At 35.6% G+C, this 23809-nt stretch overlaps 2 protein-coding genes and 1 long non-coding RNA gene across 3 annotated transcripts; all 3 read left to right on the top strand.

Annotated features, from left to right (window-relative positions):
- The first annotated feature begins 3315 nt into the window (after positions 1 to 3315).
- Positions 3316 to 4552, top strand: LOC148915939 (germin-like protein subfamily 1 member 13). Its single transcript, XM_089055510.1, has 2 exons — positions 3316 to 3518; positions 3877 to 4552. Exons 1-2 carry the CDS (start codon positions 3392 to 3394, stop codon positions 4428 to 4430), a joined length of 681 nt encoding a protein of 226 aa, XP_088911636.1. The 5' UTR covers positions 3316 to 3391; the 3' UTR covers positions 4431 to 4552.
- Positions 4553 to 8532: 3980 nt separating this feature from the next.
- Positions 8533 to 9195, top strand: LOC148915938 (germin-like protein subfamily 1 member 11; the record flags this gene model as incomplete). Its single annotated transcript, XM_089054502.1, has 1 exon — positions 8533 to 9195. A coding segment is annotated over one exon (561 nt), but the record flags the coding sequence as incomplete, so codon positions are not given.
- Positions 9196 to 22454: 13259 nt separating this feature from the next.
- On the top strand, positions 22455 to 23809 carry LOC148915937 (uncharacterized). Its single transcript, XR_016128176.1, has 2 exons — positions 22455 to 22653; positions 23363 to 23809. It is a non-coding gene; the product is annotated as an uncharacterized LOC148915937 (long non-coding RNA).

Below are 23809 nucleotides of genomic sequence, written 5' to 3'. Positions count from 1 at the left end.
TGCCTTATCCTGTGAATTTTGATATAAATGCAATATTATAGTGTGTAGTGATGTGTGCTCTATCTTTTTATCTCGTACTTGGTAGTTTGGACAATTGACTTGAAAAATGACAAATCGATAAAATCTGCCTTCCACAACTTAGCAATACTTAAATTGAGGATCCTTGCCTTTTCAACATTGGTTAGTTGGCCTAGGCTATAGAGAATCAGGTGAAAGCTGAATTTCCAACAACTCTTTAGTCAAATATCAATGGGTGCTCTTGAACTTTACTTGAATCAATCGATAGATACAAATATTTGAACGAAACATCCTATAGCTAGTTAGGGCATGTTTGGTATATTATTTAAGTAGGAAACTTAAAAACTGTGATTTTTCTTAAAAACAAAGAGTTCTCTAATCCATTTTTAAAGATTGAAAAAGTAGTTTGGTATGCAACTTGAAAACTGTTTTTGAATCTTTAAAATTTGAAAACTTGTTTGGTTGAATTCTTGAAAACAATTTTTTTTTTCATAATTTTTTTTTTATAATTAAGATATTTAGATAAACATATTAAAAATATTTTAAACATACTATTTTAACATCCATATTTTAATACCATACATATATGATCCACTAGCTCAATTAGCATACTTACTGAAGAATAAACAACAATAATGAACGAAGAAGTGCACAAGAGAAAGCACCTAAAAATGAGCAAGAAATCTGGAGGTACTATGTGCTTCCAAATATTTACTAGTAAGCAAGAGAAAGAGAGCATATCCACAAGGTTTTCATACATAATCATTGAACCTATTTAAAAGTTTTCACAACTCCAATCCAATCTCCCATTGATTACAAACCACAAGCAGAAAACCAGGACAATTAATCATATATATGTTTCAAGCTCAATTAATCATTCAATTAAAATAAATTTAGACTAATCATTCACTCTCGTTCACTTTAGTAGGCTATTAAGCCACACTCTTCTCCGTGGATCCGACATCTTCAAGAACATCTTCCTCCAATTGAAATTCAACACCACCACACTATTTGGTAAATAAAATTTGGTGAACAAATTTAATGTACTTAATTGTACTCGAGAAAAAAAGTAAGGACGAAGAGAAGACTTTTTGGAAAAGCAGGTCCCATAATTACATCCACCAGCTAATTAACCACAAATGGGAGGATAGTGAGGAGCAGCCAATGATTCTAAAAACGAAGAGTAAGACCAGTTTCAAACGAAGAGCTAGAAGGTGAAAAATGGAAAAGAAGAGAGAAAATCATCATGCATGATGACTTTCTAGGGTGCAGGTGGAGGTGGAGGTGGAAAGTCACCATCAATGTTAATAAGAGATTGAACTCTTTGGTAGTATGAATCCATATGACATTAACTAGTCGTTAACGAATCTAAATTTAGTTGGTAGAATGAATTTTAGTTGATATATTTAGTTTATTGTGGTTCTCTTTTTGCTAACCTAATTGAGATTTAGTTGCTAACCTAATTGAGTTTAGTTACTGACAAACAAGGCTATGCATAATGCATTTAATTCCTTACCAGTAGTGAAGATTTTATCAAAGTAGCTCGAATTTTGCTCCAATCTATTTTAGGCGTGGATTCCTATTCAAGCTAGGTTAAATTCCAACATATAAGCAAGACGAAAAAAAGAGAGGAGGCTCCCTTCCACACAATTTATCTCAACATATTTCAAACTTATTACAATTAATCCCCAAAACAATTTCATACATATTGCAACCCTAACTATGTTCAAGATTGCTAATACAATCAATTCGAGTTGACAACTCCTTAGCTCAAATCGACCGTACTTTTTTATATTTGCTTTTTACTTAATTTTTTTCCCCAGTTTTTTACTACATTGGCTGATATGCGTGGAATTCACACCACCAATCAGAGTGCATCAAACTTAGTTAACTCTTTCTCAGGGTGGACGTGGTCTTGAAGTTGTATTTCTGTATGTCTCTATCGCACTTGGAATGGCCAAGTCGGTGGTGGCCAAGGACGGTCGTTTTTCCAATGTAGGACTCAAGAGAGGCTGATGATGTGGAACCATTCTATTGGGTGATCGGTGACAGATTGACGTGTGTCCTTTTCTTTTATTAGGGAACAACAGATGTATGTGGGATATGACGTAGGAGTGCGATGGGAAAAACATTACAGTCCGTCTTTCCACCAGCTAAATCCTAAAACACCATAGCTCACAGAAAATCCACCATGAGCAGCAGACCAAGACCAGTTTCAAACTAGCTCTAGAAGGTGAAAATGAAGAGGAAGAAAAGTCATGCACTAAACTTTCTGCGGTGCAGGTGGAAATGACAGGAGCAATTGGGGAACTGTTATATTTTATATTTAGGGTAGAATGACTCCATATAACATAAATATTGAACGAGAAATACCAACTAAATTTTTTGAATATAATTATTTCCTTTAACTACTCTTTCTTTCTGGTACCAACTCTTCCTCACCTCACATTGTATTAAACAAACCCTAATAGACCTTTACAACAGGCATTTTATTTTATTGAAACAACAAACAATGGGCTGAGTCAAAGTTCTTGAAAATTCTAATCACAACTGATATTTGATTATTTTTAATAGTAATAACATATATATATATATATATATATATATAGAAAATTTGCCTTGTTCAATGGTTGATCGGCCTTAGTTCATATATTTAGGGCCTGTTTGATAACCATTTCAATTTTTTGTGCTAATTATAGAGGAACAAGGGGGAGAATGGAAGTGAGAATGAGAGTGGAGATGAGATTTAGAGGGAAGATGAGAGGGGAGGATGAGAGGGAGAAGTAACAAAAGTGGAAAAAAAATTAAAAAACTGAAATCTATATTTGAAATTGTTTTCACTCTTGTTACTTCCCCTCTCATCCTCTCTCTCAATCTCACACTCACTTCCATTCTCACTTTCATTTTCCTCTATACTCTAACACAAAAAATGAAAACTAAACACTAAAATTGAAATGGTTATCAAACAGAGCCTTAGTGTTTATTTTTTGCTAACTTTATTGAGATTTAGTTGTTGAACTATGCATTCTTTTAATAGAATTCTAATACGATTCATATCCTTCTTGTTATTTACTTTCACAAGAAAAAGAAAAAAAAAGATGCAATCAATGTGAAAACAGGAATGAAACTAATATCAAAATTTGGTCAATATATACCCACTAGTCTTGACTTGCTTCTAAATATAACATTAAGTCTTTACCTGCTTCGATAAGAAAATTATATCCAAAAGTACTGTAGAAGACTAGTTCATTCTCTCCAATCTATAAATAGACCTATATGCCATGAAGGATTTTCATCCCACCCTCACACCAACTCTCTACACACAAAAAACAGTAACACAAAGTTTTAAGGCAACCTAGCTAGGCCAACTGCGATGAAAGGAGATCATTTTCTCATAAGCATTCTTGCCATTTTGGCATTTTCAATGTTCCTTGCCTCCGCCTATGACCCCAGTCCTCTTCAGGACTTCTGTGTAGCAATTAAGGACATCAAAGATGGTGGTATACATTTATATCCTGCTATATTATATTTTTCCCAACTATTATTTCCACATGAATTATTTTCGTAGGGCATTAAGAATACATGAAAGACTGTTTTTCTGTTAAATATATATGCCTTTGCATGGCATTTTCACGTATGTAATTTTACATACACACACAAATATACATTGTTTCTTATACATATATGAAATACTAGTTTATACCAATAATTTATTGGGTCCACTTAGGGGATTTTACATCTGTTAGAGAGGAAATAATTATATATGGTCCAAATACATATATTGTACATGTCAATGCACTTGCTGTCAACTTAATAATACTAAAATTTTCTTACTTTTTTTCTATTTGGTGCAAACAGTGTTTGTGAATGGGAAATTCTGCAAGGACCCAAAGCTTGCCAATGCAAATGATTTCTTCTTTTCTGGGCTTCAAAATCCAAGAAATACACAAAATCCGGTTGGTTCGAATGTGACAGCCGTGAATGTGGACAACCTAGCAGGACTGAACACTCTCGGGATATCCTTGGCTCGCATAGACTTTGCACCAAATGGCCTAAACCCTCCTCACACTCACCCTCGTGCCACCGAAATCCTTGTGGTCTTGGAAGGAACACTCTATGTTGGTTTCGTCACATCCAACGGTGATGGCAATCGCCTATTCACCAAAGAGTTGAACAAGGGAGATGTGTTTGTGTTCCCAATTGGCCTCATTCATTTTCAACTCAATGTGGGACATGTCAACGCTGTAGCCTTTGCTGGGCTTAGCAGCCAGAATCCAGGAGTGATCACCATAGCCAATGCAGTGTTTGGCTCCAAGCCTCCCATCAATCCTGATGTTCTAACCAAGGCCTTCCAAGTTGACAACAAGGTGGTTGACTATCTCCAGAAACAGTTCTGGTACGACAACAATTAGAAGGAAAAAAAAACGATAATTATATGTGGAAAGCAGAAAAGGCCTTACAAATGGTTGTTTTTCACTACTTACAAAAATTATTATGATATAATATTAATTGAATAAAAATGGTTGTTTATGGATGCCTTATCCTGTGAATTTTGATATAAATGCAATATTATAGTGTGTAGTGATGTGTGCTCTATCTTTTTATCTCGTACTTGGTAGTTTGGACAATTGACTTGAAAAATGACAAATCGATAACATCTGCCTTCCACAACTTAGCAATACTTAAATTGAGGACCCTTTCCTTTTCAACATTGGTTAGTTGGCCTAGGCTATAGAGAATCAGGTGGAGGCTGAATTTTCAACAACTCTCTAGTCAAATATCATGGGTCCTCTTGAACTTTACTTGAATCAAACGACAGATACAAATATTTGAATTCAACAACTCTCTAGTCAAATATCATGGGTCCTCTTGAACTTTACTTGAATCAAACGACAGATACAAATATTTGAATGCAACATCTTGTAGCTAGTTAGGGCCTATTTGGTATCCTATCTAAGTAGGGAACTCAAAAACTGTGATTTTTCTTAAATTATTTCAATTTGTCACGATTGTATCTCTTCCCAAACTTGTCAAACAACTTCTTTTCTACCGCAACCCACTCATTCTTATCTAAAGTATTAGTTTGCAAGCCTTTTTGTCCCTCTTCATAGATGAATAAAATGGTCTTTAATAGGCTTTGGCCAATTAGCTTTATTTGAAGACCATTTCAAGGCCTTTGTTTGACATCTCTCTACTATGTACTAAATCAATGTAAAAAAACAACAACAATCAATTCAATTCATCAATCAAATATGATGGTTCTCCTAATATCATGCTTTCTCAAGCACATCCTGAATTTGAGGAGAGTACTGAGACAAGTCAAACTAGTCGAACCACAGATCTTTCCTCTAATGCATGACTCATATTTACATTCATGTCTAACAAAATTTTCCTTTTTCTAGCCTTCCATTTGATTGATTGGTAGAATCCTCTTGCAGCTCTTCATAATCATCAGATTAGTCTTATGTATCATTGTGAGTTACAAGGCCAGAACTAATCCTCCTAAAAATCCTATGACATCAACAATCTTCCTAGACATTTAACATTAACCAAAGCCGTTTAATCACTCCCAAAAGCATGTTTGCATCGGATTTGTTTACACTTACCCATATATTTAACCCCAACTTAAGTCGTTTAGCTTTGAATAAATTAAAAAAAGAAAACTAAAGCAAAAATTAAAACTTAGCAACGACCATTCACCGACCGGCCCAGCTTAACCTATTAGGGTTTGTTTTGTAAGAGAAAGAAAACATATCAATAAAAAGTAGTTAAAAAGTACTAGGAACTGTTTATGTAGTATTTCTTTTGTTGTTGGGCTCTAGCCCCAATTCTAACCCACCCACCCTCCACCCCCAACCCCACCCCTCCAAAAAAAAAAAATAAAGGTCTCTATAATTTTTATTTTATGTGCATTCTACATATTTTATCTCAGCTTTCTCCCACGTCTATCAATTATTTTTCTTGGTCTATCTTCTTTCAATAATAAAAATTTAAACAAAAAAATGACAAAAATAAAGACGTTACCAAATGAGTTCGTTACTTACATTAAAGGTATGCGACTTTATTATCGCTTACATTAAAGTTTGAGGCAATGCCACCCCATTGGCGTCGGCAATCTTCCTCCCTTCCCCCTCCCTTTTCCTCTCCTCATATCCTCTCTCATATCCTCTCTTCTCTTTTGCTCCCTTTTCCTCTTTATTATACTTTGTTATCGTATTTTATGGTGTGAAAGCAGCCGAGGTAAAACGTTGTCGTTGCCTTGATAGTCATCGTCTTTTGACCTAAGTACACCAGGATTTGGCTCCAATTGCCAACCTTCAACATGGGTTTGGAGTTGCAATAACGAGAAGATGACGAGTTGTGTTGGTTTTGGATTTAGCCGGTATGACGATATGGCTCTCTTCGGGATACCTGGAAGGATGTGAGTTGGCCTAGGCTATAGAGAATCAGGTGGAGGTCGAATTGTCAACAACTCTTTAGTCAAATATCAGGGTACTCTTGAACGTACTTGAATCAAACGATACATACAAATATTTGAACGCAACATCTTGTAGCTAGTTAGTTTCTTTATTTGTGTTTGGTCATCGGAGATTAAAGAATTCATGAATTAAATATGATCATTCTCTTAAAATCATACTATCATACTACATGTCGTTGTGTTAAGTAATTTGTATTATGAACATTTATTTTGAATATGATTGTCAAAGATGATATATGATGTAGAATAATAGATGGCGGAAGCAATTGAACATGACTTAGAGAGACGCGCGTGCAAGAGTAAATCAAGCAAATTGCAGATTTGGGCTCCTAGCTGAGAATCGGGCCCATAACCCTTCAATTTGAAGAGAACGGCGTTATGAGTAAAATTCATTGATACACAACGATTAATGGGCTTTTTTGGGCATCCGAGATCGTTTAGCAGCCCGAAATCTAGTGTTAAAGTTTTTATAGTTTTTGAAAACTTTGTCATTTTTCTATTTTAATTCCTTGTTTATTCCTAGGGTTTCTAGGAGTAGTTAAACAGATTTTACCCGTGGCTAGGGTTATATTTTGTTATTCTAATTTATCAAATAAACTTTGCAGTTTACTCATATCTTCTTGATGAATTTCAAAGTTACGTATTTTAGACCAAGATTCTAGCTAAGGTCCAAATCATGACTATGAGAGATGGGAGGCCTTTTTTTTCTTTTCCGTAAAGAGAACGCAGGTCATTTTTCACCAATATGACATGACAGGTTTATCTATAATGGTACTTTGCTTCTTCTTTTTGATAAGTGGTTATGGTTAATTACTTTTTTAATTACATGTCTATTTGTCGGTTTCAAAAGTTAAGTTTGCAAGTAGACACGAAAAATAAAAAAGTTTGAAACCGACTTAAAGTCCATTGTGCATGCAAAATTCACTAATTTGCATCAACTGGAAAGATTCCATCCGACAAAACCCAAAAACCAAAAAAACAAAAACAAAATTGACTCAACAAGATAAACTTAATACTTTCAGAAACAAGTTTTATTTAACAAGATAAAACTTAATACTTTCAAAATGTGTAGCCTTTTACAAAGTTCATAATGATAATAGTTATTACCATTTAATCTAAATCTAATTCGAAACTGAAATCATTTGTTGCATGCAAAAGACCACTCAAAAAAGTCTAATAATTTTTATTCCGACAAAACAAATCTCTTTATGAAATTTTTACTAAAGATTCACTGGTTAATTTATTAACACTTGGTACATCAGGTACTTTTTGTGGTTACAATATGAATTTTTTTTCCACACTGTCACGTCATATTACAAATTCTCATGTTATACTGTGGTGCACCATTTCAAATTTTGAGTTATTGAAGTTATGAGTACAAATCGCAAGATGGTGCAGACCAATTTACAGCCATCATTGGGCTTGCCCTAAGAATTTATGCTTAAATGCTTAAGAATGGAAATGACCAAATCAAACATGTCATATATGAATAAATTCAACACTACCACACTATTTGGTAAATAAAATTTGGTGAACAAATTTAATGTACCTAATTGTACTAAAAAAAAAAGTAAGAACGAAGAGAAGACATTAAGTAGGAAAAGCAAGTACCATAATTACATCCACCAGCTAATTAACCACAAATGGGAGGATAGTGAGGAGCATCCGCTGCTTCTAAAAATGAAGAGCAACACCAGTTTCAAAATAGCTAGAAGGTGAAAATGAAAAAGAAGAGAAAGTCATCATATGCACACAACTTTCTACGGTGCAGGTGGAGGTGGGAAGTCTTCATCAATGTTAATGACAGGAATTAGGAATATTAATTTGGTTGAAGATATTCTTACCAAAATAAGATTCACATTAATTATTTTTGTAAGGAATTAGGAATATTATGAAGATATTGGTTTTCTGTTAACTATATACGCTTGGCTAAATGTGGTCCAAATATAATCATACATATATTGTTCACGTTAATGCATGCTGTCAACTTACTAATAGTAAAAGTTTGATTGCTTTTTTTCTTTTGTTTTGTACAACCAGTGTTTGTGAATGGGAAATTCTGCAAGGACCCAAAGCTTGCCAATGCAAATGATTTCTTCTTTTCTGGGCTCCAAATTGCAAGAAGCACACAAAATCCACTTGGTTCAACAGTGACAGCCGTGAATGTGGACCAAATAGCAGGACTGAACACTCTTGGTATATCCCTGGCTCGCATGGACTTTGCACGAAATGGCCTAAACCCTCCTCATACTCACCCTCGTGCCACCGAAATCCTTTTAGTCTTGGAAGGAACACTCTATGTTGGTTTCGTCACATCAAATGCTGATAATAATCGCCTATTCACTAAAGTGTTGAACAAGGGAGATGTGTTTGTGTTCCCAGTTGGCCTCATTCACTTCCAACTCAATGTGGGAGAAGGTGACGCTGTAGCCCAAGCTGCCCTCAGCAGTCAGAACCCAGGAGTGATCACCATTGCAAATGCAGTTTTTGGTTCCGACCCTCCCATCAATCCTGAGGTTCTAGCCAAGGCCTTTCAAGTGGACAACAAGGCGGTTGAGTATCTCCAGAAACAATTCTGGTACGACAACAATAATTAGAAGAAAAAAATTAATTAATTGTATGTGGAAAGCAGAAAAATTAAGGCCCAGGAAGAAACGGTGAATGCGCTTGGTTTGGATATATGTTTTTCACTACCTACAAATTACTATGTATTACCTGAAATTAGTTGAATAAGATGGTCGTTTATGTATGCATACCTCATCTTTCAGTGGATATTGATAGAAACATATTATTATAGTGTGTAATATTTGCTCTCTCTCTTAATCTCATACTTGTAGTTTGGACATTTCACTTGAATGACAAATCGATAATAACATATGCATTCAACAAAGATATCATGTAGAGGCTGAATGTTTTCAACAACTCTTCAGTCAAAAATTACGATCCATAAAAAGCTTACACTCTCAGTGATCAGAAACTTGAGAGTAATTGTTGTTGTATGTCCCTACTTATTATTTACTATTTCTTGCTTCCTTTGAGTCTCCATAAACTTTGTTACCTATTGTTTTCTGCATATTTTCTTAACGACTACAAGTACAATGACGAAATTGGGAAAATTGAAATTCGGTGACCAAATTTAAATTTGAGTCTAACCCAATGATAAAAAATATTTTTTACCCATAAAGTTTTGGAATTATGATATTTTTGGTGAATTTTGAAAACTTTGAAAACTAGATTTTAGTTTTTAGTTTTCAATTTTCAAATTTCTTTAAGAACTTCTTTGGTAACTAATTTTAGACTAATGCATTAGGCTAAAATTGTTTATCTTATTAGAGGCATTAGGCAATTATAGAATAAACTTCTTTCGGGGTTGTTTGATAACCATTTCATTTTTAGTTTTCAATTGTTTATCTTATTTTCTCTCTCTCTCTTTTTTTTTTTTTAAGTGATAGGAAATTTTTGAGCTTCTTCGTATGATTTTTTCAATTTTTCAATTAAGTCATGTCAAATTCAACATGAAACTAGTCATTATGTGTAGACTAAGCTTGAAGCAATATATTTCAGAATTTTCAGAATCTTGAAATACATTCCAATTCCAATCCTTTTTCTTTTTCAGAATTTTTGGATTTCGGAACTTTCGAATCCCTAGTTCTATCCGATTCCGATATGAAAATTTCCTATTTTGGCGAGTATGCTACTAAAATCCACCCCCAAAATGCTACTAAACAAACCCTAGAGAACTAGGGATGAGACAAAACCTTGCAAAGCAATGAGCAAACAAAACTCAACAAAAAGTTGGAAGGGAAAATTCTGAAATATGTAAGTTCCAAAATTTTCGATTTTTATGTTGAAATTCCGAAATTCTTTGGAACGAAATTGGAAAAGAATTTTCGTTCCAAATTCTTTTGGGAAGGAATTGGAATCAGCTTTTTCGATCTGATCCATCCGAAAATCAACCCTAGGTAAATGTCCATGTTTTGGAGGTGGAGCGGTTGGATTTTGTTGGAACTACAATCAATTGGAATCCTCTGCTGGTTTCAAAAGTAAAGTTCGCAAGTAGACACGAAATAGAAAAAGTTTGAAACGTACTTAAATTCCATTTTGTAAGCAAAATTCACTCATGTGAATCAACTGGAAAGATTCCATCAGACAAAACCCAAAAAACAAGTTTGATTCAACAAGATAAACTTAATACTTTCAAAAAACAAAATGGTAATTACATGGTTTTCAAATAAAAGAAGTGTTTCGAATTAAAGAAAAATTAAAGAAATGAGATTATGAGAGTAAATATTCTTGCATTTATTGCTACTGCACTGTTTATTCTAGTTCCTACCGTTTTTTAACTTATAATATACGTAAAAACAGTCAGCTAGCCTTTTACAAAGTTCATAATGATACTATTTATTACCATTTAATCAAAATCTAATTCTAAACTGAAATAATTTGTTGCATGCAGAAGAGTAATATTTTTTATTGGGACAGTCTTTATAAAAATTTTAATAGAGATTGACATGTTAATTTATTAACACTTGGTATACGTCAAGTACTTTTAGGGATACTGTATGAAATTCTTTTCCTACTATCACGTCATATTACAAATTCTCTTGTTATAATACAGTGCACGGTACACCATCTCAAATTTTGAGTTATTCAAAACAACTCAAAACAAAATAAGATTATTAGTACAAATTCTGGAGATTCATTTTTGCTCCATTAGGGATGTGTTTCTGGTACGAGTTGCTGTACCTTGCAGCCCCAAGGTGGTGCAGCTCGTCAGTGATTCACTGTGCTTGCCCAAAGATTATTCTTCATTGCTTAAGAATGGAAATGACCAAATCAATCAAACATGTCATTTATGTGGCATATATGAATAAATTCAACAATACCACGCTATTTGGTAAATAAAATTTGGTGAACAAATTTAATGTACCTAATTGTACTCGAGAAAAAAAGTAAGGACGAAGAGAAGACTTTGAGGAAAAGCAGGTCCCATAATTACATCCACCAACTAATTAACCACAAATGGGAGGATAGTGAGGAGCGGCCGCTGCTTCTAAAAACAAAGAGCAAGACCAGTTTCAAACTAGCTAGAAGGTGAAAAATGAAAAAAAAAGAGAAAGTCATCATGCACTGAACTTTCTAGGGTGCAGGTGGAGGTGGAAAGTCACCATCAATGTTAAGGAGGGATTGAACTCTTTGGTAGTATGAATCCATATGACATTAACTAGTCGTTAACGAATCTAAATTTAGTTGGTAGAATGAATTTTAGTTGATATATTTAGTTTGTGGTTCTCTTTTTGCTAACCTAATTAAGATTTATAAGTTACTGACAAATAGGGCTATGCATAATGCATTTAATTCCTTACTAGTAGTGAAGATTTGATCAAAGTAGCTCGAATTTTGCTCCAAGCTATTTTAGGCGTCAAGGAGTTGGATTCCTAAGCAAGACGAAAAGAAGATAGGAGGCTCTCTTCCACACAACATATCTCAACATATTTCAAACTGATTACAACTGATTTCCCTAAACAAATTTCATACATATATGTTGAAGATTGTTCTGCCATCTGCTGCTATTATTTTCCAAACGACGTACTATTCCCGTTGTGATTCTACTTGATCGCTGCAAATACAATCAATTTGAGTTGACAACTCCTTAGCTCGAATCAACCCTCTTGTTGATTTGCTTTTTACTTAATTTCCCCCCCAATTTAGTCAAGTCTTGTTTTTACTACATTTGAGATGCGTGGAATTCGCACCACCAATCAAAGTGTTGGCGTGACTTGTGAATATTGACTTATTTTCCTTACACACCAAGGATTCTTATTTTATTTGTAATTGATTTACTTTAATTCCTGATTTCCTACTGTAAATAGATTTATGAATTTATTATTTACTTGCCCATTCAGGTTTTGTTGTATTATAAATATGACCTCCTACAAGGAGAAGAATACATAGAAAATTCCCACAAACAAATATTCTCTTATAGTTTTCATATTTTAGCCCCGAATTTGATCATGAATCAGGATCCTATTTTGATGACCCCGAACCCGATCCGGAATCAGGATCCTATTTTGACGACCCCAACCCCGACCTCGACTATGACGATGACGACCCGACTCGACTCTAAAGACGACCTCGACCCCAACTCCGATGATGACCACAACCCGAATTTGTCTATGATTCAGACCTCGATCCCGATTTCGACTCGACTCAGCCCAGACTCGGCTCAGATCCCAATCCGAATTCCTACTCTACCATCTTATGCATCTTTGGCTGCACAGATTATGACTTCTCGACTAATGACACCGACACATGGACTAGATTGCGCATATTGTGGTGATCCGAGACACACTCGTGAGACTTGTTTTAAATTGCATGGCTACCCCGATTGGTGGGCTACTCTTAAAGATCGAGGACAATGCAATACGACCAGTAATGGTACTGGTTATGGATTCCATACTTCCGATAAGATTGATTCCGGAGTTGGATAATTGATTCGGTGCAAGATCATATGATGTTTGATCTGATGATTTTCTAAATACTACAACCTCGGCGAACCTCAGTACAAAATGCCAATAGCGTTACTTATCCCGTGGCGCAATGTTGCACTCTCATCCTCTCTCACACTGTCTAATACTTTACTTGTTCCATCTTTATCCACTAAATTGTTGTCCGTTAGTCAGCTTACTGAACAATTGAATTGTTGTGTACTCATTTACCCGAGTTTTTGTTTGCTTCAGGATATTCACACTAAGGAGATTCTTGGTCGTGGTACTAAGAGAGGGAGGCTATATTATGTCGATGACTTCAATCCTGGCATGACTAACAGTGTGGCGCATCCCTTTGATAGCAAATAAAAGCAAATTTGGTTGTGGCACCGTCGATTGGGACATCCGTCTTTTAGTTATATGAAGCATCTTATACCAAATTTATTCTCAGGTTTCAAGGACTCCGACTTCACATGTGATACTTGTATTTTGGCTAAGAGTCACCGCATGCCCTACCCGTTGAGTACGAACAAGTGTACTACTCCATTTACGTTATTCACTCTGATGTCCGGGACCTTCACCTATCACTGCTTCTTCTGGTGTTCGATGGTTTGTCACATTCATAGATGATTGTACACGGATGACATGGCTTTATTTGCTGAAAAATAAAAACGAAGTGTTTTTCCATTTTCAGTCATTCCACAAAAAGATGAAAACTCAATTTAATGCTCAAATCCAGATTCTTCGCTCCGACAATGGTAGAGAATTTGTCAATCATGAAGTTCAGACTTACTTCCAACAACATGGAATTATCCATGAGACGACTTGCCCTCAGACACCGCAACAAAATGGTGTTGCTGAACGAAAGAATCGACATCTTCTTGAAACCGCCCGAGCACTTCTGGTTGGTGCTCATGTTCCTCGCCATCACTAGGATGATGCTACTGTCACTGCAGTTCACCTAATCAACCGCATGCCTTCTGGTGTATTGACCTTTAAAACTCCCTTACAGGTGCTTGCGCAACACAGACCTCTGCCATCTGTTTTGGTACTCACACCCCGAATCTTTGGATGTGTGGCTTTCGTTCATCTCCACAAAAATCAACGTAGCAAACTTGATCCATGTGCGCTTCGTTGTGTTTTTGTGGGTTATGCCACTCATCAGAAAGGCTACCGTTGTTATCACCCTCCTACCCGACGTACCTATGTCACTTTGGATGTGACCTTCGGAATCTGAGCTATTCTTCCATGACCCATCATCCAATTCTACGCTTCAGGGGGAGATACTGAAATGAAGAGCAGAATTGGAGCAACTTGGAAAACGAAGAAATTCTCCTATGTACAGAAATGATTGATCATCCCGAGTCTGGAGCACAAGATTACTCTCTGCCGAAAAGCTACCAATCGCCCATTTATAGTGATCAATTACCTGACCCACCTGATCCATATGAAGATATTTCTAATCCGAGTCTCACACCTGTAGACAATACAGAACAACAAGATGAAGACCCCTTCTAACTCAACAGTACCAACAGACCAATCTCTTGAGAATATCCTTGAGGTAACTACTCCTACTAGACTTGTGCATTTAGAGGATAAAACAATTGGATATCAATTACCTTTCAGACAAAATCGTGGGAAGCCACCAAACCGCTATTCACCTGATATTGGCAAGACATCCAAGTATCCAATTGCAAATCATGTATCTACTGAGAAGCTGTCTGAACCACTCAAGGCTTTTGTGCATCAGTTGTTTGCTATCCATATTCCAACCAAGGTCTCTGAAGCATTGAAAGATCCTAAGTGGGTCCAAGCTATAAAAGATGAGATGAAAGCTTTTGAGAAAAATCAGACTTGGACATTGAAGACTATACCACGAGGAAAAAAGACTATCGGATGTAGATGGGTGTTTACTATAAAACACAATGCAGATGGATCTATCGAGCGATACAAGGCAAGACTTGTGGCAAAAGGGTATACACAGACCTATGATATAGACTATGAAGAAACCTTTGCTCCAGTTGCAAAGTTAAACACCGTCAGAGTCTTATTGTCCCTTGCAGCTAATTTGGATTGGCCACTACACCAGTTTGATGTAAAAATGCTTTTCTACATGGCGAACTCACGGAGGAAGTGTACATGGACATTCCTCCTGGTTATAATACTATTCAGATCGAACAGTTTGCGCTACAGCATTGTATGGGTTGAAACAGTCACCACGTGCATGGTTTGGACGGTTCACCATGGCAATGAAGAACAATGGTTTCAAACAGTGCAACTCAGATCAGACTTTATTCTTGAAACATCGGAAAGGGAAGGTAACAACATTAATAATTTATGTTGATGATATGATTATAACTGGGAATGATAAACAGGAAATATCACAAATACAAGACTATCTGCTACAGAGTTTGAGATGAATAATCTAGGTGGACTCAAGTATTTCTTGGGAACCGAGGTGGCTCGATCGCAGCAAGGCATATTTCTCTCTCAAAGGAAATATGTCTTGGACTTGTTGATGCATTACAGAATGCTAGATTGCAAACCTGCGGACACTCCTATTGTTCAGAATCATCATCTTGGAGAATATCCGAATCAAGTTCCAACTAACAAAGAAAGATACCAAAGGTTAGTGGGAAGATTGATCTATTTGCCACATACTCGACTGACAAAGGCTTATGCAAGTGAGCGTTGTCACAATTTATGCACTCTCCAAGTGAAGACCACATGAATGCAGTTCTTCGGATACTTAGATATTTGAAGTCTGCACCTGGAAAAGGACTTATATTCTCAAAGCATGGTCATTTAAATATTGATGGTTATTCAAATGCAGATTGGGCAGGTAATGTAACAGATAAAAATCCACATCGAAGTTACTTCACATTCGTGGGAGGTAATTTGGTGACATGGAGGAGCAAGAAAGCAGAATGTAGTAGCTTTATCCAGGTCACGAAGCCGAGTTCAGAGGCATGACTAAAGGGAATTGTAAACTTCTTTGGTTAAGAAAGTTGCTTACTGAACTTGGGTATAAACCTACATCTACAATGAATCTCTTTTGTGACAACAAGGCTGTTATAGCCATTACACAGTAATCCGGTTCAAAGCATGATCGTACTAAACATGTTGAGAAGGATCGACACTTCATCAAAAAGAAGCTTGAGGCTAAAGTGTTTCAGTTTCCTTTTGTGAAATCTGAGGATCAATTGGCGGATATTTTGACAAAGGCGATTTCCAGTAAAGCATTCCACAATTCACTGGATCAGTTGGGCATTGGCGACATCTATGCACCAACGTGAGGGGGAGTGTTGGCGTGACTTGTGGATATTGACTTACTTTCCTTACACACCAAGGATTCCTATTTTATTTGTAATTGATTTACTTTAATTCCTGATTTCCTACTGTAAATAGATTTAGGAATTTATTATTTACTTGCCCATTCAGGTTTTGTTGTATTATAAATATGACCTCCTACAAGGAGAAGAATACATAGAAAATTCCCACAAACAAATATTCTCTTATAGTTTTCATATTTTAGCACAAAGTACATCAAACTTAGTTAGCCTTTCCTCAAGGATGGACGTGGTCTTGAAGTAGTCGTACTTCTTTATGTCTCTATCGCACTTTGAGCGGCCAAGTGTTTCGGGCTATTGAAAATCATGGTCGGATTTGAAGCTTGCGAAGAAATTGTGGATGGGCTTGTGAGGAGATTGCGACCGGGCTATGCGAAGAGATTGTTATTAAAAATTGTGGTTTTTACTTCTTTTGTAAAAACTTTTGTAATTAAAAGAAAATATATTTTCCTTTTTCTATAAAATTCCTATACAAAACTTTTGGATATAAATAATATATAAACTAAAGATTAAACAGTAAAGTAAAATAAAGATTCAAATAAATAAATAAATAAAAGATAAGATTAAGAAAGCAAACCTGGTATAGTGAAAGCACGTCAAAAACGCTGTCCTAAAGCCTTTGTAGCCTCCTTACGTGCAGGTAATGACGGTCTATAAGACTCCAAGATACAACCCCAATACACAGGCTTAAAGTCTGCTATGAGCATGTTCACAGTCGGATAGAAATCTCCAAGCCACAGAACCGTTGCCCAAAAATAATATAGAAAGTATGGAATATATGAAAGTATGAGAATAGAGAAATCTAATTTTAGTATTTTAAATGTGAAGGAGGAGAGGCCTTTTATAGGCATCCAAAACTCGTAACCTCCAGACACATTTAACTAGAAAAGTTGGTGGCAATGAATAGAAAATAAAAATTGAAAATTAAACAATTTGTAATTCCTATAATAAATAAAAGAAATAGCCAAAAATTAAAACAGAAAATAAAACGTTTTAAAATTTAAAACCCTTTCAAATAATAACAATCCCCCACAAAGGGTTTTAAAATTTTAAAATAGTAAAATATAAAGAAAATATACATATGGGCAACATAATACTATGCAATAGGTGTAGGTGCCTTCTAGGCTTGAACCTTCAGTTAGTGATGATAGTTTCCATTTGAGGAACCTAAGTGTACACAGTATTGAACTCGGCACCTTTGACCAAACTTCAACATATCCCTATATAAACCTCACCAAGCGAAGACAGAAAACACACAACATCAGACAAACAAACCTACTTTTCGTCTTGTACTTTTCTTTTCCTAGACTTAGGATTTTATTTTTCAAGCACCTAGTGTAATGAGTTCTTCCTTTTTCTAGTGTAAGTTTATATTTTTCTTGTCATTTAAATTCTTGTTTGATTTATATTTCTTGTCATTTAAATTCAAGTTTATTCCGATTCCTCTACATTTCTTTGTTATCGGACTTCAATTAAATTTAATTTCAAGTTTGTTTATTTTATCGTTCTTATCGATTTTATTTCATTCTTGCTTTATTTATCACTTTGATTTATTTTATCGCACTTCAATTCTTGTCTTTACGTTTATACGCATATTTAGTTTAATTTCATTTTTACATAAAACCCTAAAAATCACAAAAAAATCCGTACGAAACCTAACCATCCTCGAGCCCGAGGAAGTGAAAAAATCTAGGCAAAGAGGAGGTTCCTTGCTTGGCCGATCAATCGTTTAGTCAGAAGTTAGAAGCGCAACACATCCATTTAGTCACATTCCATTCAAGCCCAAATTCGGGGCCTGGTGGTGGCACGCCCCGCACTCAAAAGAAGAAGGACCAAATGTTCCTTCCGTCAGCAGTCTCGGCTGAGAAGAGGGAAACATAATTTGCACGCCCAGTGGGACACACTATATGAGTGACCGAAATGAGTGGCAACATTCTTATCAGTCGATGAACTATAACGGCTATTATTCTTATGGCTCGAATAGCCAATCCATTGGCCAATACCATGGCAAATATAATTTTACCCATAAAGGTAGGCCTAACAACCACTATGACTTAAGTAGTCAATTTGGTGACCAATATAGTGGGCATAACTATGTTGGAGGATTTGGTGACCAATATGATGAGCACAACCATATTGGCGGATATGATCCTATGAACCAAAATGGTTCAAATGAACAAAATGGCTTTGGTGGCCAAACCAATCAAGGTGGCTATAACGGCTAATATGATTCTATATATCAATATGGATTTGGTAGCCAGTTCAATGGCCAACATGACGGAAACAACAATTATAGCCAAAATAATATGATATATCAAAATTATGCGAACGGCCAACATGATTATAATGGCCAGTACAATCAAGTGGCCAGAGTACAATACACTTACCCAGATGCCCAAAATAATATGGCCAATATCTATTATCGGCCTAGTTATGGCTCCCACCAAACGAATCATCCTAATGGCTATAATGGCCAAAATGTTCTTAGCGTAAGTGAGAGGCCATATGCTCTGACAAGTTCTGGAGGGAGTTCCAAGGTGATATGTCGAATATGCGATATGCTGACTTGTCGCTCGGCATTGTGTACCGAAGGTTGGTGTGGGTGCCAGTTGAAGGTGCTTTGCCGTCTTAACCGTATGTGAATTAGTGGAGTATGTCGATCGACCTTTCGGCATGACTCCTTGAGCTGGTCTGGGCCTTTGTTTACATTCCACGTGTCAAGACGTGAGTGGGGGGGTCAGATATGGTACAAACACTCAATATATCATAAGTCATTCACATCAAACTATTCCGACGCAAAGATTCTTCACTTACCTATAAAGATTCTTCATGCTCATTTGCATCCCATCCTTTCTTTCCTTCTTTTATCCACCACTTCAATATGTACTTAGATGGTATCTCAGTAACCTCTTTTACATTCAACACCGTTAGAGCATGATGACATAATAAACCATTCAAACATCTTGCAACTATATAAGACATTGAAATTTAAAGAGTTCAATTGGACAACATGCACTCTTTTGCGACCCTCCTCATTAAGCTCAAAGGTTTGGAGTGTTCCATCACTTCCAGTTTGATGCATTCTTACCGCTAAACTATCAATAACCTTAGTCTCAAATAATTTAAAAAATTTATCATGTAGACATTAACAGCATGAAGCAGAAGTCCACTTTTTTTGGCAGCTCTAGAAGGTAATCCCTGATTGCATCGAAAAGTTTCTTCCAACTCTCGCGACCTCATACCATATGTTTGTTTATCATAATGATGCAAAAATTTAGTAAGCCTCATTGTTTTAGTACAAATATGATGAAAAACATTATTCATACTCTCACTTCTTTGAGAAGCTTTGATCCTGACAGTGAAAGTATCTAGGCTAAACACTGGACACCATTTTTCACAAAGTTGATATAAGGTCTTAAGCCATGTGTTATCTGCAAGGTCAAACTTTGAAATCATTTCATTCCAAGTACACTCAAATTCAGACTTTGCCTCACCTCCTTCAAGACACTTGTTGAATAACCTCTTAAACTCTGGAATGGCATAGTAACTTGCCAACTTTAGTGTTGCATTTCTTGATATGTGCCATGTGCATAAACGATGACATGTCCCAAGAAAAATTGTGGAGATGGAATTTGCCATTGCCTGACATTGATTAGTATAAATGTTTATAGGTTTTTGATTTCCCATGGATTCTAAGAATGTCTCAAACAACCACAAAAATGTAGGAATCTTTTCATCCAACAAAAAAGCACAGCAAAACAGCACATTATGCCAATGATGGTTAACCCCTACAAAAGGAGTGCAAATCATGTTGTACATGTTGGTTCAATATGTAATATCAAATACGATCACGTCCCCAAAGCACTCATACCAAGTCTGGATCTTCCATTCCTTCAAAAAAAAGTCTGTCATTCGGTTTTCTTGATCTACTTGCACTGTGTAAAAGAACATTGGATCTTTAACTTGCTTGTGCTTGAAAAGATTGATCAAGCTCTGAGCATTGCATGCTTCAAGTAGATTCATTTTTTCCCTACAGACAAAATTGTAGCAATCTGTCTTTGTAAATCCAATATTTTGAAATCCGCATACTTCTTCTGCTAAATATGAGTATGTATTTGAAGTTCTTATACCTGGACTCACCATGGTTTTAATCACACCCTTATGAGATTCTAAAATTTTACGATTTGATCGCAAAACTTGTCTTTCATATGGTCTTGCAAGCTTATGATTGTGATTAGGATTAAAGGTAGAAACTTTCCACACATCATCATCCAATGAAAATCGAATTCTGGCTTTACACCCTGTTTTGGTCTCTAGTCTATCAATTGCTTTCTCTTTACAAGGGTCACAATCTTCTCTAAAACCTTCTTTTGAACACACAAAATTAAGTTGTCTCACAACTCCATATTTGTCATATCTTTTTTGTTTTCTTCGAATGCTAAAGCAAATGCTTGCACCATACTCATTATAGAGATCATAAGCTTCTTGCTCGTTGTACACAATCTTCCCAAACAAATTTTCATCGGAAGATTCTTCAAGATTCCCAAACGTTGGATATTTTTCTTGATCGTTGCTTTTGGTGTTTTCTTCATCACTTCCGAGATCAATGACTACATTATTCAACAAAAGAAATCATTTTTGTGAAATGATAATGAATAACTATAGGAAGAAATAATTTTCGTAGCATATAACACAAAAATAAATTTTAAAAATCAATAAATTGAGTAGATTAGAAGGTAATATAACATATCAATGATAATAACTATAGGAAGCAGTAAAAAGAAAGAAAATATTTATCCAAACAAAGCGCAACACAGACCACTGATCTATGATATTTTTATTCTACTGTGCAAATATGTTGTAATAGTAATTTAAAATGTAAAGAAACACTTGTACCATAAAAAAAGAAAAAAAATATAGAAATTAAAACCAATGTTCAAAGAACCTGGAGCAAAGCCAATATAATAATCCAATGAACCAAAAATCATGAAACAGTAACTCAAAAGTAACCTGGACCAAAGCCAATAAAAAAAAAAATACATGTTGACTCAAAAGTAACTCAAACTACAATATAATAATCCAATGAAACGAAACTGTCTCGAAAACTAAAAAAGTAAAGACATGTGGAAGTAGGGTGCAAGTCATCATCTTTTTCTTTGTCCATGGATAGAGTAATTTGAAAACGTACAGAGGCTACTATCCCTAACGGCAAAAGGGTTTTGTCAGAGAAAATTTGTATCTTTAGGGTTTTGTTTGGAAAACTAAAAATTGATAAATAAAAAATGGAAAGATTCTCGATTGCAGCAAAAGGCTAATGAAATTAAAAGTGACTTGCAACCTTAAGGCTAAAAATAAATTATTACACGTGTCTCATTCCCATTGGTACACCAGCCAATGGTGTACAGGTACCTACAAAAATTTCTCCAACTTAACACCCCTTAACAACATGTTACAAACCAAAATAGAGACAAGACCACTCTGCGAGCCTTTGGCGAACCCGAGATGCACCGTTGGAAAAAGCTTTAGAGTCGCGGATATTGCCCCTTTGCTATGCCTTGTTGTGCCTGGACTATTTGAACAAATGGTGAGCGGCGACCTTTCTTTCATTCTTTGTCTTCTGCTGGAAATACTATTTTCGACCAATAGTCATTGGTTGAAAATATAGCACATAAGTATTTGCGACCATATTTATGGTTGGAAATGAATTTGTATAGTTGTTCTGAAAATCCATTTTCGACAGAAATATAAGCAATATAGACAGAACATGGGCATTGGGAATAAATTATTTCTGATGGTCGAAAAAAACTATTTCCAACATGCGTTTTCCGACGACTCCCGACGACAAATTGCAGTCGAAAAAGGGTATTTCCGATAGTAGAACGTCTTTTTCAACGACAAACCACCCTCACTAAAGGCATTCTGTTTTGTAGTGGTTTTGGACTAGACCTAAAAAAAATTTAAAAAAAAAACAAACAAATAAACTAAAGCAGTTGTACCTTATAAGCATAAGAGTTCTGAAAGATGGCCCAAGTTGAAATTAAGTGATACGTTCCAACTATAACTCTTGAAGAATACTTAATTTGATTTTAATTCCCATAAAAGAGAAGCCGTGAAGAAGCCTGGCTTCCCATAAAAGAGAAGCCTTGAACAAACCTGGCGTGGGCATTACCTTGAAAAGGAGGATGCTCTTGCTTTGCTGCAGTTCAACTTCAAATGTAATTTTTTTGGGTATGTTTGTTATTACTTTTGGGAATTTTTTGTATTCGTATGATCAGTAACAAACTCGAAGAGGAAGAGATTGTGCAACACACAACTCAAGGTATGATCAATTATGATTTGTTTGTTTAATTGATAATTTGATTTGCATTTTAATTAGATTAATTTATTACTTAATATAAATTGTGGTAATTATTATATAAATTGGCATGAATTTTGTTCATATTAATTAATATGAATTTTGATTTTACTCTACATTTTCTCTTTGAGAATGAGGTCTACATCTTTGAGGGAGAGAGAGAGAAAGAGAGAGAGAGAGAGAGAGAGAGAGAGAGAGAGAGTGTGTGTGTGTGTGTGTGTGTGTGTGTGTGTGTGTGTGTGTGTGTGTGTGTGTGTGTGTGTGTGTGTGTGTGTGTGTGGTCTTCTTCTTATTCTCTGCATTTGCAGCTTGATATGGTTTGACTTTTCAAATGAGGTTTTCAAATAGCTTTTAAAATATGCTTCTTCTTTTTTCGAAATCTACTTCACCATTGAGAAATTTTGAGAGTAAAACTTATACTATGCATTCTCTAAGGTTTTTCATTGTGAGATTTTAAAAATGCTTTTTTAAAACCTGTAGTGCTTTTTATAATCTGCAACTGGGTTCAATTATGACTAGTCATCTTCTTTTGTCCGCATCTGGGTTCATTATGACTAGTCATCATCTTTAGTCTAGATTAGATTCTTGATTGATTTTTTCAAGAGTAGGGTTTCTTGAAGGAATTGACCCCTTCATCTCAAAATCTATATTTCATTATGTTTGTTCGATCTAGAGCTGAGTCGCCAGTGCCATGAAGTGAAGGAGCTGATGGACTGGCTGCCACTTACATGACGAACTAGCAACTAGCTCAACCAAGTTGGAGAAGAAGATTGCACAGAGGAGGCATAGCTTGTTTCCTAAATAGATCTAGGATTTCTTGAGCTTGCTTGTGTATTTTCTGTAAGAATCTTCTTTGCTTAGTGTATTTTCTGTAAGAATCTTCTTTGCTTGTGTATTTTCTGTAAGAATCTTCTTTGCTTGTGTATTTTCTGTAAGAATCTTCTTTGCTTAGTGGATTTCCCAGTGGTGGGTTTCTAGGTGAACAATTTTCTGGTTTTGTTGTTCATGATTTTCTGGGATTGTGCTCTTGCTGTTGACAAGTCATCTTCTGATGTTGATGTTTTTCTCGGTTTGTGTTCTTACTATTGACTAGTCATCATATGATATTTGTTGTTCGTAA

Source organism: Prunus mume, linkage group LG6 (genome assembly GCF_029339155.1).
Source record: "Prunus mume cultivar Tortuosa linkage group LG6, ASM2933915v1, whole genome shotgun sequence".
Classification (NCBI taxonomy): domain Eukaryota; kingdom Viridiplantae; phylum Streptophyta; class Magnoliopsida; order Rosales; family Rosaceae; genus Prunus; species Prunus mume.
The sequence above is the reverse complement of the archived record's forward strand: the minus strand, read 5'-3'. Positions and strand labels throughout refer to the sequence as shown.